This window comes from Salarias fasciatus, chromosome 16 (genome assembly GCF_902148845.1).
Source record: "Salarias fasciatus chromosome 16, fSalaFa1.1, whole genome shotgun sequence".
In the NCBI taxonomy this organism is placed as follows: domain Eukaryota; kingdom Metazoa; phylum Chordata; class Actinopteri; order Blenniiformes; family Blenniidae; genus Salarias; species Salarias fasciatus.
This window is the reverse complement of record NC_043760.1, coordinates 23,047,569-23,063,444: the sequence shown is the minus strand read 5'-3', so window position 1 is coordinate 23,063,444 and position 15,876 is coordinate 23,047,569. Positions and strand designations below refer to the sequence as shown.

General features: G+C 43.4%; 1 protein-coding gene across 1 annotated transcript in view; it reads right to left on the bottom strand.

The window, feature by feature from the left end:
• myo3b (myosin IIIB) overlaps positions 1–15,876 on the bottom strand; it is a 59,985-nt gene that overhangs the window by 31,512 nt on the left and 12,597 nt on the right. Inside the window, exons 8-22 of the mRNA XM_030111794.1 lie at positions 13,704–13,769; positions 11,144–11,299; positions 8,498–8,582; positions 8,255–8,371; positions 7,797–7,901; positions 7,448–7,531; positions 6,574–6,776; positions 6,393–6,491; positions 6,199–6,313; positions 5,988–6,114; positions 5,061–5,271; positions 4,096–4,243; positions 2,706–2,859; positions 2,471–2,559; positions 2,233–2,362 (exon numbers count right to left, since the gene is read on the bottom strand). Of these exons, the coding sequence (XP_029967654.1) occupies positions 2,233–2,362; positions 2,471–2,559; positions 2,706–2,859; positions 4,096–4,243; positions 5,061–5,271; positions 5,988–6,114; positions 6,199–6,313; positions 6,393–6,491; positions 6,574–6,776; positions 7,448–7,531; positions 7,797–7,901; positions 8,255–8,371; positions 8,498–8,582; positions 11,144–11,299; positions 13,704–13,769 (1,889 nt within the window). The remainder of the gene's footprint in view (positions 1–2,232; positions 2,363–2,470; positions 2,560–2,705; positions 2,860–4,095; positions 4,244–5,060; positions 5,272–5,987; positions 6,115–6,198; positions 6,314–6,392; positions 6,492–6,573; positions 6,777–7,447; positions 7,532–7,796; positions 7,902–8,254; positions 8,372–8,497; positions 8,583–11,143; positions 11,300–13,703; positions 13,770–15,876) is intronic.

Here is a 15,876-nt window from a genome sequence, read left to right as displayed (position 1 = left end):
CATGTCGAGCTGCCTCACGAACATTTCAAAAATAAAGCAGACTACATTTATGTAGGTGTTGCTAATAGGAGCATATATGTGTAATAATCCCTGATTAATTTAAAATAAAAAATGTGGTAAATGATAGCAGTTCACTTTTTTATTGTGCTCTGACAAAGAACTGGCTCTCTAGTGTATGTGCAGATGTGTTATACTGCAATCAGCATAGCCAGGCAGCCCCAGAGGCTACACACACACACACACACACACACACACAGAGCCACAGTGTGATCGCAGGCTGCCCGGGCCCTGCTAGGGCCTTACTGAGTCCAGCCAATTCAAACACTGTGATCCTCCTGATCTGGGAAAGGCTCTGGCTCTGAGGAATTTGTCCATGCAAAAACATCCCATTTCCTCTGACAAAACACCACCACATGTCCAGGCCTCATTCTTGAGACCCGCATTCTGCAGGGCTCAAGTGGCCCGGCTATTCACCACCTGCATGGGAGCTTTCTTGCTCTGAGGCCCGCATGCAACCCCGCTGCTCACAGCCTCCGATACGAGCTGTGAAAGAACAGGTCGTCTCCAGAATATGGCATGAAGGGGGGATTTTTACACAAAGCAATATTATCTATTTTAGAGCCATTGGTTTAGTATCACTGCAGGTTTTGGATCAACAGAAACAAACATGATCAATATGTGCATAATTAAATGCATATTTGAGTGAGTGAATGGGTGTGTGTGTGTAGTTTACCATCTCTGTATTTTTTTTTTTTAACTCCCATGGTAGTGTCAGGCTGCAGGCCTGCAATGGTGTCCCCTAGTGGTGACACAGTGGGGAGACGACCCAAAGTGTGAAGCCACCCTGGTGTAAGACAGATTTCCATCAGATCCTTCCAGATAATGGTAATTGCACAGATAACAGTGAATCTATAATGTGAAATAAAATGCAAATTAAATCCCCCCACAGATTTTACCCTGAAGTAAAGATTTATAATTTTCATGTGCTATACTGTATCTTACTTTAAACAGGGCCTCATCTTTTCTAGAACGATAAGCCGGAGCAGAGAGCTTCATAGCTTTTATCTAATGAGATGATCTTCACTTTCACACACTGCAACATGAAAATTGGGATTCAGACTCCAAAGAAATAAGTTGAAATGAATCCACAAGGCAGGCTTTGGTTAAAAAGGTTAAAAAAAAAAACCACACAGCATGGTGATGGTTTATTCCTCCGGTAAACTGTGACATTAACTCCATCCACGAGTCTGAAAGGCAGGATGGACAAAAGTGAGGAGAAACAAAGAAAATAGAGAAGCTTTTAGACCTAAGTGACAGTAAGTCGGCGGCAGTAAACACTGCAGCATTTCTTCGTTTCCATTCAGGGCCTTTGTGCGCAGAAATAAAGTGTCGGCTGAATTTGTTTTTGTGCAGCTTGCTCCTCCGAAGCCATTAATTGCAGAAGGGAAGTGGCTGAAGGCTCCAGCAGAGACTGGAGTTTACAGACACATCACACAGATTTCTGCAGGAGTCTCTGTTCAGGTGTCTTTTGTGTGAATGGAAGCTCCTTTTAATGCCGCTGCGGGTGAAAGCAAGCATTTGCGGGTCCCTAAGGAGGAAGTGAGTCACATAATGTGGCTTAGCTGAAATAAAGCAGGAAGTGGGTATCTGATCATTTAAGACATCTATTAGCATTTCGGCTAAGTCAAGTGACCAGGAGGCCTCAGCCTCGGCTAATGAGACGCATATTACTCTGCCTTCATTTAAGCAACAGAAAAGAGGTGGGAAGAGTTGCTTTTGTGTTCTCTAAATACTGTTTCTTCATCCCCTAGGTATTTAGAAACCTTATCATAAAAATATCCCACTGCACCCACTATCTGTAGATAGCATTCAGCAGTGGGAAACCAAGAGGGACAGCTTAGTGAAAATAAAAACAGAGCGCCGTGCAGAGAGCTGAGCCTCTCAAGAGATAATGGAGACTGCAGATTTATCCGGGCATGGCACACAGAGGCTTGAAATGAAGGGGGACCACTAGATGCCTGGGAGCCGCATCTAAGAAACCCACTTACCTGAACATTCACGAGGCGGCGGCACAATTCAGAGAGCGCCGCGGCGCCGCGCCCGTTAACAATAGTCCGTCTCAAAGGAAAGTTTCCGTTCCCTTTGTGGTTGGCGGCGGAATAATGTTCCCGCTGGTGATGGAGATTTTCTAACGCGCCGTACTTTACACCGAGGCCCTGTTTCACGGCGTACCTGTTTTAGTTAAGGGGCTGGAAAACAGCTGCTGCAAGAGCTTGTTCTCTGACGTCCTCAAAACCACCACGATGTCTGCAGGAAGCGTGTCTCTGTTCTTCTCCAGAAATCCATTCACACTGTACATCACCTGTCAGAGACACCAAACATCTATCACATCGTGTTGCTTCAGTCTCACTGCTACAGAGCTGACTCACTATGAACGTGACTTGATGCACAGAGTCAATAAAGTGTTTACCGTTCCCGCATAATGTTGAATTCCAAAACAGAACTCCATTCGCTTGGGGATCCAGAAATATTTGCAGCGCAAATTGTCCTCAAATTTATCTGAAAGCAAGACACGGAGGTGAAAGAAACAAACAATGCTCCATGTAACGCCTGACGTTTCGGTCCTTATACGATTCAGCTGCGTATTTTGTTTTATTTGCTCTATTTGAAGTCAAAAGCTTGCTGGACTGCAGTTCCAGTCTTACCCACGAGGGTCTGGTCGGTGGCCTGGGGGAAGCGGCTCTCCTCGTCCAGCAGGGACAGCAGACCCATGGGCTTCTGCAGGAACATGTCCAGGATGGGCCTGTTGTCCTCGTACTCCACCAGGCTGGCATCCACCCCCTCGCTCTGGTACTCCATCTAATTAGAACCAGTGGATGCAGAATAGTCTGGTAATGGTTTCTCTAAATGACCCAATTAACCAATCTGGGCTAGATATGATTTGTGCATGAAAAGGGAGAAATAGTTTCTAATCAACAAAGCCAAACAGTTGCAGCTGGCTGTGTGTGTGTGTGTGTGTGTGTGTGTGTGTGTGTGTGTCTATGGCTGAAGTTTACAGCATAATAGAGTCTTTTACTGAATGCATAAAGCAGAGCAGCTCCGAACTAACAAATAGAGCCACTTACTTATTCATAATTTATTTCAATGTGCAAATAACCCAGAGTCATATCATATCATTGCATCTGTTTAATTTCAGATCAAAAAGTTGCTTTAAATATATATTTTACTAATAAAGTGGAACCAATGGATCTAAACCGGCCTCATGTTTAAGTCATTAACTCGGAATAATCAGCTGCTGTGTACAGCACCACCGAAGACATCCGCAGCAAATTAAAAAAAACCCGCTTTCACCGAGCAGCAGCCCGACACCAGGGGAGAAAACTTTTCCACCAGCTAAAGGCCCCGTTTTCAACGATCACCGCCGTTATTAACGTGAAAGGCCCAAACGTTGCTTCTGATAACAGTTGCGTTTAAGAGAAGTGCTAAAAATGTAAATGAAGGAGTGGAGGCTTTAATCAGGGAGGAGTTTGGCCTCGATAAATGATCTAGTTTGTATTCTTCAGCGATGCTCTTCTATGTCTGTGATGATCAGTGTTTCTCAAAGTAAATCAGAGCAGAGTTGCTGGAAATAAAATGTGCAACTCGAACAAAAATTGCCCTGCCTTATCTTGTAATTCCTTTTAAAGGGAATCTGTAAAAGTTAATGCAAACTTAAAAGCATTAGGGCAAAATGGTTCTTGATTAATGTCTGTTCATTTCCATCAAGGGGAATAAAGACCTCTGCACTTCAGTGTAAACAGCTTCATTAAATCAATTAAGTAAGTAATTTGGAGGTGGTATAAACAATCCTTTACTTCTCACAGCTACACGCTATAAACAAAATGATCATGTTGAGAGCGTCTCTGCCTTGATGAATGTGTCAACACTCAGGAATAATAAGCTTTTTTTAAAAAAATTACAATTCAAATGATATTCAGGCATATGGAGGGACAAAATAATAGACGTTTTCTTATGATGTCTCGCCTCTCGTGTGATAATTTCATCCAAAAGACTGTTAACAGTTTTTTTTGTTGTTGTTGCTGATGAACATCCTACCTGTTCCAGGGCAAATATGTGCTGGTTGAAGTAAAACTGGATCTGTTCGTTCGCGATGTTGATGCACAACTGTTCAAACGAGTTCTTCTTGAAGTTTTCGAATCCAAAGATGTCCAGGATTCCCACATTCATGCAGCTCTCTGCGGCACTTCAAAAGGAGAAAAAGGGGGACAAACAAACTTATTCTTCTGTGCGATGGAACAAGCGAATCCCCAGTAGCCGTATTAATTGATGAAACTTTAATGACAATCCAAGTTCAACCCAAATACAAAGTCTGGTCTGGACAGACTCGCCTGATGAAGAATCATAAACATCGGCTTTCATAAAAAAAAAAATAAATCTGAGGTTCTTAAATGGTTTTATTTCGGTCTCCATTGATTTAACCGTGAGACATTTTCGATATCTGCACAAACAATACACACTCTGCAACACAGCATGAAGACTTAGGATCCTGCATTTTTTATTGGGTGCTGGGAGCCGCTACTTTCATGATCAGTCATTACCCAGCGTATGTAGAGGTCACCTTTGGCCTGTGCTACCGGGTTATTAATGGCAATAAGGAAACGGCCAAGATGACTGGAATGCAGACAGGGACTCCGGCTTCTGTGCAGCTGTGAGAGACCGCTGCTTGACAGTCAACGCTCATATTTATGAAGGAATTCTTTTGGATCAATGAAAAGCCTCTTTGCAGTCTCTCTGAAGTCTTTTTAATCATCTGAACATTATTTTCTCTGCACGCAACTCCGTATCAAAAATTTATTAAAACTTTTTTATGCTCCCCTTTTGCTTGTCTTTGCGCTCGCCCATTGATATTCTCCTCTGCATGTTTGCATCTACCTCCGCAGGCTTCCAGAAAAGGTCGTCGGGGCTTTGCAGGAACTCGGCGTGATCGCCCGAGACAATCGGGGGAGAGAGAGAGAAACCGAGGACGTCCAGTCGAATGTTCGTCAGCGGACTGCTCTCACCAGATATTCATGTCGGGCTGCAGCAGCGAGTTGATGCGGTTCACGATCCAGCTGAAGAGGCGTCCGTACAGCGCCTTGGACATGGCGTCGCGGACGTCGGCCGCCTTGTCCACGGTGTTGGTGCGGATGATGGTCTCGCCCCGCGTGACCACGCACTGAGAGGTCAGCGCCTCCTGCAGCTCCTCGGGGCCGATGCTGAGCAGGCAGGCGGCTGAGAGGAAACAGCCAATCAGTGAGATAATCAGGAGCACATCGCAGCTCATTAGCATAAAAACACACCACAACGCTCAGTCATGTTTTTATGCAGGTACAAAAGAATAACCGGTGAATTTATTATTACCTTTTCTTAGAGCACATATAAACGGAGATTATACAAATACATCTGATGTGCAGCGAAAGAATCTAAACAGTTTAAAGACATAAAATACATCAACATGATTTCCTCTTGTCACAGTTTCTGCAGATTCAAAGCCACCTTGTTTTCTCTTAGCAAATTACATTAGCATCAAATCTATGCTGTAAGGGTGAGTTCGTGAAAACAGGGAGGCAGAAGCTGCAGAAATCATGCAGCTGGTTTCTAATGACATTAATCTGATGAAACCCAGAGAGGATTGCAGATTGGACCTTTTTTTGTTAGAAAGAAAAAGAAAAAATGAAACTATGAAGCAATTTTTGAACATTTTTTTGAAGTGCATTCAATGTGAACATTGTCAGAACGCACTAAAACAAGAACAAAAATCCAGAGTGGTTGGTATATTCAGGTTATCACAGTCATCATTTTGCTGGTATGGTCTGATAGAGATCAAACAAGTCTGTCTGAGGCCTATGAAGTAAAATAAATTTGTCAAGCTTGCTGTCGAAAAACGGTTAAAGCTGTTTATATAACTATGAGAGGACAAAAAATACGACAGACACCTGGCATCTTACCGTTTTCTAAGGCCTCTGAGTTCGGAACTTCGCTCTTATCGGTCTGGTGCTGAGACGTGATGGAAGCAAATTCAATGTTGCCGGTGTTCAAAATGGCCGAAAGAATCCGATACACAGAGTTCACCTCCTGAAAGACACACCGTGTGAAACACAATTTTTATAGCAATTGAAAGTATTGACATTTGAAAGAAGATTCTTAAATTCGAACTACATCTTCAGTGAAGCCGATGTTTCTAAAGCACTCCTGAATGGCGTCGAACTGCTCCTGGTACAGTTTGCTGGAGACGATGTCCTGCATCACTTTGCAGTGCCGGCTGTCGATGTACCTGCAGACGCACGGCGCGGGATGTCAGGACAGGAAGTGACAAACGGATCAGTGTCATGGGGTCAAAGTGCGGCTCAGACCTGGGAGGCGTCCGGTCGGGCAGCCTGTAGGCCCTCAGCTTGTCCTGGTGGTAAAGTCCGGCATATATGTAATAAAATATGTGGAAGTTTTTCTCCCCCCTGAAGGAAAAAAAAAAAGAAGAGAAAAGTCAGGAGAATGACATGAAACCCAGTGAGGCCAGGAGAGGGCGCTGCTGCTTACGCTGCCTGTTTGATGACCCTGGATTTCTCCAGCAGGTATTCGGATATCTTGGCGCCGATGACCGCCCCGGTCGGCGTGAACTTCATCTCCAGGTACTTGCCGAAGCGGCTGGAGTTGTCGTTGATGGCCGTGCAGGCGTTTCCGAAGGCCTCCACCAGGGGGTTCACCTGCAGGATCTTCTCACGGAGAGTCCGATTGTTCGCCTGAGGGCAACAACGATTTTTTTATTTTTGGGTGATGCAGTTTTCAAATAGTTGAAAGCGAGGTTTGTGGAAAAAATCTCAGAGGGAAAATGGTAAATTGTAAATATTTTCCAAGTCACACTGCACTGAAACTCCACCTCAATGTAGGGGGCACTGCTGAGCACACGGCAGTGTGCTCAGCAGTGCCCCCTACTGTGAGGTGGAGGTACCACATGCCTTTTTTGTGCATTTAAATGTTAACTTTAAAAATCTTTTCGATTTTTATGAGGTAAATCATCAGTTTTGCTGTTCACTGCTGTTTTAATTGCTGCTTTAATGCACTTCCTGTTTTATCTGGACAATACTGTCTTGTCTACCTCTGCAGTAACTCCTCCTGCTGTTCCTGGCAGCAGGCCTGCCACTGTATAAATTCTGTACATAATCTGCTGCTTTCGCCCGCCCACCCTCTTTCTGTGTGCGTTTTCTCTCATTATTTTTATATTTTTAATGTAACAGTCTCTGCCCACCTATTTTGCCCCTCGGGGATGAATAAAGGTTTCGCTTGTTCTGATTCTGATCATCAGTTTTATTCTATTTTAGGGAAAATCGCTTTTTCAATACAACTGCCCACACTGACTACACGTAGCTTTTCTATGCCTGAAATATCAGAAACGACAATGCTGAGAGTTTACCTTTCCCAGGAAGGTAAGATGCTGAACAATCAGATGAGCGCTTTCCGTTTTCCCCGCGCCGCTCTCCCCGCTGATGATGATACACTACAGCGAGAGGAAACAACTCATCAGGCCCGAAATACTGACACCATGTTCCAGACGCTTTCCCCCCTTTATTTACAAGGTAAAAAGAATCAAATAAATCTTTTTTTTTTTTTTTTTCCACAAGAAGCCAAACACCTTTTGCTTTTGCAAGTGTTGGAAATAATTCCCGTCAAAGTTTTGCATTATCGTTTCATCAGTTTCACAACCGCAAACCGGGATGTTGCCACTTATTGCATGAGTTTTTTTTTTTCTTTCTGAGGAGTACCTGGTCTTTGCAGAATGTCACCATTCCCTGGTAGGCTGCGTCTGCCGTGGCAAAGATGTGCGGAGGATTTTCAGCTCTTTTCACGCCGTGGTACAGCTTAGAGAACTAAGAGGAGACACAAACATTCACAGGATTTTTACCAAAAACATTATCTGGGAATATCATGATAAGAATACGAGGAGCGAAACATTTACTGCAGTTTATTGGGTCTCATGTGGTGAGAACGCCTCACAGCATGTGGTATCTTGTTATTCCTAATATCTAATATTAAATATTATCATTAGAATTGCCCCAAGTGATATTTTGAAGATATTTTTTAACAATTAAATTTAAAATCTCTTTGCTTAGACATGTTTTTACAACCCTGATACACACCGTCAGTGTCATGATCGATCAACATTCATCACTTCCTGTCAGAGAAACTGTCGAAACACGTGAGAGAAAGTCTCGACGCAGACCTGGGGAGAGTAGATGCTGAGATTCTGGAAAGGATTGAGAGCGATGAGGATGTCTCCAACGTAAGTATACACCTGCAGCTCGTCGTATCTCTTGTGGAGATGGCTGATTATCGTCTCCTTGAGAATAGGAAATAACACACACACACACACACACACACACACACACACACACACACATGGAATCAAGAGCATCACACCCCGGGGGCGATCAATACGCCATGAGATACACACATTAAATCTTACCTCATCTAAGAACTCCAGATTTACCAGATCATCATCCGGGCAGCTCTCTATTATGAGGGTTTTACGAGTATTGATCCGCTCGTGCCTATAGGAAGTCAAGGGCATGGTAATGCATCAGAAAGCCGCAAAGCGGCCATCAAATGAGAGACGGGAGTTTGACTGGCGAACATAAGAGCCAGTCACTTCCAGGGTTTGTGTGAGGCCCTTTGAGCTCCCCCAGGGGACACGTCTCCTATTATCACCGGCTGTGATTGCACTTCATCTGCGTTTTGACCTATCGCTCTCCAGTGAGCCCCGGTGGCCAGAGGTCAGCACACACCCAGCTGGCAGCGGGGAAACCTCTGGGGACGCCGCAGAGTGTGAGAAAAAAAGGCTACAATCGAGGAGAATCGGCTGCTTTGTGTGGGCAGTCTCTGGTTGCAGTTTAATGGAGACAGAACAACATCCTGGAATAAGTCTTAGCATGACACCAGTTATGATTTATACTGATTATGATTCACAACAGCCATTAATAATACTATCATGTGAAAATTCTGTGCAAAAAACCCCTCGACTAAAACATCAAAAATATTATTGTAGCCCAGAAAATACATGTTTTATTTTATTTCTATGATATATTGCATTTATTTGATTATATGTATACAAACAATAGTAATTATTTCCACCCAACATGGCCCAGTGCTACAGTGTCACCATAAATTGTATCTTAATTATAGTATTAAGTTTCATTTGTGATCATCACAGTATTTTGCCATGTCTATCTATAAACTACTATCAGATTTACTGGTTTACAGTTCTGAGCCACTTCAGTGCCTTAAACTCATCAAGCAGTGTGGTGTTTTCTTGTATTTTGGCCACTTTATTACCCTGAAATGAGTAGAATATTATAAATCCTTTAAAATTCAATGCAGTTCACTACAATAAAATCCAGTGCAGAATCAATTACAATATCAATGGAGCTGATTATATTTCTGAGGGTGAGAATGAAGACTTCATGTTGAAGCTGTTGTTTTGGACCACTGGGGGATGTGTTGTGATACCAGATAGACTGATCATGAAGTGTATGGTTGGTATCACTCCGTCTCGTGGAATCAGTGTATTGTGCTGAATTTGAGGAGGTAGGTCTTTGAAAAATTAAAATACAGCTGAAAGCCTCTTTGGGATCCATCAGAAATAAACATTTTAATCAAGTGTCAGCTCTGATTCCTGATACGAGCTCTTTGATCCTCCATTTGAGTGCTTCAAAGCAGAACAGGTGAAGATTTTACAGATATTTAGCTTGGATGCATGCAGAAGTCCGACTTTCTTAGTCGGTCAAAAGAAATCTCGGCGTATGAAGCAGCAGGTCTGAGAAGAACAGACACTTCGGGTTTGTTTTATGCGTTTATTTTGGTGTTCGTGAAGTCATAGAATTGAGCAAGATAAACACAATTAGCTATTTTTGGCCTTTTTAATGAGCTTTCAGGAGCATTAAAAACAATCCTGCTTTGTTTTCAAGCCTCAAAACAGCATAAATAATAATTACATCTCCCATTCAGAAATTGTATCTATATTCTATTATGTTAAATTATCAATCAAAGAAATCAAATAAATTCAAGCTCCAGGTTAGAAATCACTTCTTCTTCTTCTTCTCCTGCCTTTGTAATCATTTTGTATTCTGAATATAGTGTAAATGCAGCAGCACAGAGACGTGCTCGCTCTGTGGTGGCTGCAGAGTGAATCCTCGTCATCGTGTCCCTTTAGAGGAGGACTTGAGACCTCAAGCGTCTAACTCTCACCCGCTTTGAAGTAAATCACACTATTCCACCTACGGCAGCTACTTTTAAAGTTCTTCTATGTCTTTATTCTTATCTGGAGCCATTGTTTGCTGATCTGTGGCATGAGAGACTAAACCAGGCGAGCCCAGTTCTCGCCCTACAAGCTCCTAATCCCATTATCCACTTTCACTGTGGACAGGAATTCGGGATCAGGCTCAGGCTCCGACTCGGCACACTCTCGGGAGTAAACAGAGCTGGCACGACATCAAGACGCTCAGTCAAGGGCAGGTTCAGCAAACCCCTTTATAATGAAGATTAAGCACTGCCAAAGTCAGTATTTCTCCTGCGAGCGGCGGTGTCTGGGTGAAGGATTCAGAACCGATGAAATTCCTCCTCAAAAGTGGTTTTAAACGTCGATATTTCTGTTGATCTAACCGTATGAAATAGACTGCTTCGGATGGCAGAAAGTAGCATAATTCCTAAAGAAAACAGCTTTATTTAGATCATTTAAAAACTAGTAGACGTTACAGTAAGTGTCATCTGTAAATCTGTTTATTTACCCCATCGAGGGTTTAATTGGGTGAAAAGGCTCTCTGGTCAGAATGGGATTTATTATTCTGAGGTTAGTCAGCACAATCACTCCTTCTGAATTAGTCAAGCTCCCTGAACTTCTCTTTAATCACACTGTAGCGTCCATTACTGAGCCTCATCCTCATGCCTGTGCTCGGCTGTAAGGAGATGAGAGCCTGCCCCCTACTGGACAGAGGAGAGATCACCGCCCGTCAGCTGCAATACAGAGATCTCCAACGCTGAAATGAAGCAGTGCGAGCTGCCAAGGCAGCCTCTCGTTTCTCCTGCGAGGTTTGGAAACACACTGGAGGAGACCTACTTGGTTTTGGTTTTGCAGCCCAACTCCTGCTGCTCCCGGATGAGGGCGGCCAGCTGCTGACGGAGGGCCACGTCTTTCCCGTGGGCCTGGTGGATGAAGGGGTGCTCCAGGAGGTGGGTGACGGACGGGCGTGCCTCGAAATCCTTGATCAGGCACCTTGTGGAACACAAAGCACCGCACGGTCAGCGAAGGTAAAGCCAGCAAAGGAAAGCGGACCATCATCCTCAAATCACCTGAACATTGCGGCGGGTTTTATTTGTCTGGACGGGCTCTGAGTGACCCTCACACACCAGCAGGGAGCTCCTCGCGACTGTTTTTACATGTGGGGTTCGGCTAATCAGTCCCTTCCCGTCTGGGCGATACCACATGGTCACCGTCACCATGGCCCCCGAGTCCAAACAGCGGCCAGTCCTATCAGTGACACCCGGTCTCCCACTGAGCCACAGAAACACCGTCAAGAATGACACCTTCACATGTTTCTCACTGTGACTGTCTATGAAAAACTTAAATGAGGGACATCTAATCATGATCCAAACCGCAGGACTCTTGTCCGTGTGAAGGAGCAGCAGACAGAGGCCAGACAGGAGGAAAACACTCATCGGGGTTCCTCCTAATCTGGACTGAAATTCTGTTTCTTTTATCAGTTTGTTTCGGCTCTGGAAGTTAATTCCGTGAATTCATTAGTGTCAGGACATTAGGCAGGGGTTGCTGCTATTAGCGGGACCGTTGCTGAACAGCGGGCCACTTTGTCACAGGAGTCGGATCTCTGGCTGCCCAAGTGCAGACGCCGCTGATGGATTTATTATCCCAACCCTCCCCCCGCCCACCTCCCCAGTATTCCCCACACACACACACACACACACACACACACACACACACACACACACACACACACACACACACACACACACACACACACACACACACACACACATGCAAACACACACACAAAGGCCTGACTGATCTGAAAAGGCTTCCCAAACAGCCTGCGAGGCTCGATAACATTGTCCGGCCTCCCCACATTGAACTGTGGCGGGCTTTGTTTGACGAGATTAACCTTGATATGCTATCAAACAATCCATTAACCCAGATTACAGAGCAGCAATCCAAAAAGCATCCAATAATAATAAAAAAAACACTGCAATGATGTTATAAAAAGAGAAAAATGGTTGCAAAAAAAACAACCACATTACCACTGAGTCTTGGTTTGAGTGGAAATAAGCCTCAATTTTGTCAAAACTAATCAATAACTGAAGTGACACTATTGTTTTCTTGTTTCAATTACTCCTTTTCTTCCTCCAGTAAACAAACACTGCTGTTAGCTAGAAACCATGCCTACAGAAATAACACAGACGGAATAGTATTTCAGACTCGCACGCCTCTCTGCCGCAGATATTAGGGTTGTATATCCTGCACGGCCGACACGAGCGCCCCTCTGACATTATTAGCTTTGCACGGCGGAGGAAATGATAAGTTATCAGGGCCTCAGTTCGACCAGATAACTCAGGTGAATTAGTTTGCGCCGCCGTGGCAGATTTACACAAATGAAAGCCAATGAATAGAAAAGACAAGAGGGGCTGATAGAATCTGGTCATAAAATATCAATTTCAGCTCCCTGTGGGTTTTACCTGCACGCTCCCGCCCGCTGACCAGCTGCCGTCAGCCCTGTTTACCTGCGCCTGATTAAAAGTGCTTCATCTCCATTTCACACTGTACTACAACATAAACAGATGTTTAATTGGCTCTTATCAATTTAAATATTTTGTAGAACAAGGACTCCATTACCATTTAATTCACATAATTCCACTCCAACCGCACAAGAGGCCACGTGTGACCACCAACGCCGCTGCTGTTTACAGGGAGGCGCGAGTAAGTAATTATTATTAATATTGTTACAGTTACTCCCTTGTTAATTTGATCAAATATGAAAACTATATTAGAGCTGCTGTCTCTCTCTGAACTGCTCTTTAAGTTTCAGCTTTCCACAGATGTATTTGCAAATAATATATAAACAAAATAAAGAATAATTACCATTAGTTCACCTTTATAAGAGCTGTCTGCTGGTTTCTACATGTTGACAGTTTATTTCAACTATTTTTTTTACGCTTCTTTAATTCGTTTTGTTCAAATGTTATGTGAAGTTCTGCAACATTAGGTTTCAAAACAGCTAAGAACCACTGAAGTAACTAGTAACTGAATTCCATCACTAGTTTTTAGTAATTTGTTGAACTCACTGTTTAACAGAGGAGAGATATTTTAAGGCGAACCCTGTTCTTATTTTCTCCAAACAAATCTCTGTTGAGAGTAGATAAACGGCTCCGCTTGAGCCTCTGGACGCAGTTTTCTAAATCGGTTATTGTTTTATTGTGTAAAATATGTGATGAATTACAAGTAGAGCTCATTTTAATGTGGCAGTATTTTCTTCTTTTTTCTCTCTGTGATTCAACTTTCCTGATTCTCTCAGGATAACTGTTGCTTTCAGGGGTTTTCTGTCTTCCCACAATGTCTACAGACTGTAATCAGGTGAACTTTGAGAAGGCGAAACGCTGAAGACACTTACTGGCCGATGAAATGACTGAAACTCCTGCACCACTGGTCTGGGTTTTGCAATGTGGGTGAAGGATTTCTGAAACAAAACCAGAGTAGATTCAGCAAACAGATGACAGACTTCTTATTCAAAAGCTTCTGAATCACACATTGCACGGACTCGTCGGCCGGCAGGCGGAGCACCAGACTCCTGTGAGGGTTCTTTGGTCTGAGGGCGAGCTGGTCGGGGTCCAGGTCGGTGGCAGAAAAAAAAAAAAAAAAAAAAAAAAAAAAAAAGTGACAAACGATAACTGCTGCTCCACTGTCTGGCAGCAAGCATCTGCCACAGGGAGCCAAAAGTTATGGGGGCTAGTTATACCTCTGTCAGCAGCATTTACGAAGGCCATCTATAATGAGGCTAACACTCTTCAGGAGCACCTGGTGACAGGAGGAAGCCGATGAGGGGGGGGGGGCGGGGTACAGCAGGAGCTGGGACACGCCTGCTCCCCACGGTGGGAATCAGTTCTTACACCTTAAAAAACCTCAGAGTTGTTTCATTCAGTTTATGGTAAACAAACTGGAAGCAGAAACAGGCGCACATTACACAGCTACATATTTAACATCCCTTTTTTTTTTTTTTTTTTTTTTTCTTTAAGATTCAAGAGGGGGATGTCGGGGTACAAAATCTGTCATTTTCCACAGAGCGAACTTAGTGGAGTCTTTGATAAGAATTCAGACAGGCAATCCTTTCCAAAGTGCAGATCAAAGCCAGTAACTGACTGCCTCAATGCAACCTCTAATATGAGCCTGAAGACACGTTCTCGCCTTGATGTTGTACCATACTGCTTATACATTACAAAGTCAATATAGCAGCGCTGCTGATAACACTGTCAAGTGCACTCATTGTGCTTAGCAAATTCAGGCCGGGTTTTTTTTTTTTTCCATTTTTTTTTTTTTTTTTCCCTTCTCTTCCTCCCCTCTTTCAGTTATTTGTGAGAGTGCTGGCTCACATTGTAAACACAAATGGCTTATTCAAATTTGGGTCCGCGCAGTGCTTGTACTGTCAGGCGCTCCTCACTGTGGATTGAGGCGAAACCAGAGAGGTGTCAACAGCTCCTGACAGCTGTAACTAAGCCGCGGAAAAAAGACGGAAATCGGGCCAGTGTTTGAATGTGAGAGTCGATATGTATAATTTACAATTTCTCCATCTCCCACAGGATATTAAACATCGCAAATCTTTAGAACAGGAAGCAGTCGATTCATTGTGAGAGGAGGAAAAAAAAGACCTCAGTTTTTGGGGTTTTTTGTGAAAAAAGTGGAGGATAACGAGGATGTTTTTTGTCTCATCAAGATGAGAATAAATAAGCAAATAGCATTACGAGATTTTGTTATATGATAAAAAAAGAAAAGGAAGTTTTAGGGCAAAAATTTAGCTGTGACAGCGACAACAGTTGCAGTATTGACAGCATTTAACTGCCTTTTAATTAAAGGGGACATATTATGCTATTTTTCAGTCAGGTCATATCAGTCTCAGAAGCCCATAAACATAGTATTTAAGTTTGTTCGCCCCAAATTCATCCTTTCTTTGGAGTTTCAGCGGTCTAAAAAACCGCTCTGAGGAGCCCTCCTCAGAACAGGCTGTTTCTGAGCCTGCTTCCCGGTATGCACTTGAACGCATCTGGCCCCGCCCACTCTCACACGCATGGTGGGAGCACAGTCAGGGGGAGGAGTTAAACCGCTTATTTCAGGATAAGTGGACCAAACTCAAACTCAACTGATTCAGTATGCATTTTCACAAAATGTGGTGTAGCAAGACAGGGAGGAAACAGATCATTTTCAAATTTGAACGTCATAAAGAGGCTACGGCAAAACATACTACTATTAGAAACTCTTCACAAAGTGAAAAAAGCACAATATGTCCCCTTTAAAACCCAAGTATGAGGCTTGTTTGCCCCATAATAGACTGACGAATGTCCTCTGGGATCTGATAAATGGGCTTAAGTTTGATAAAACAGTGTAAAAGTTGGAGAAGTTATTGTCAGTTTACCAAACACAGTGTTGCTGATCTGCAAATGTCTCATAATTTGGAAACTTCTGTCAAAACATGAAGAAACCTTCTTTAAATTTTCATAAATCCACAATGAAAAGAGAACAATACTGTTGGATTTACCTGATTTGAAGGCAAACCGCTGAGAACACCGGCTTCT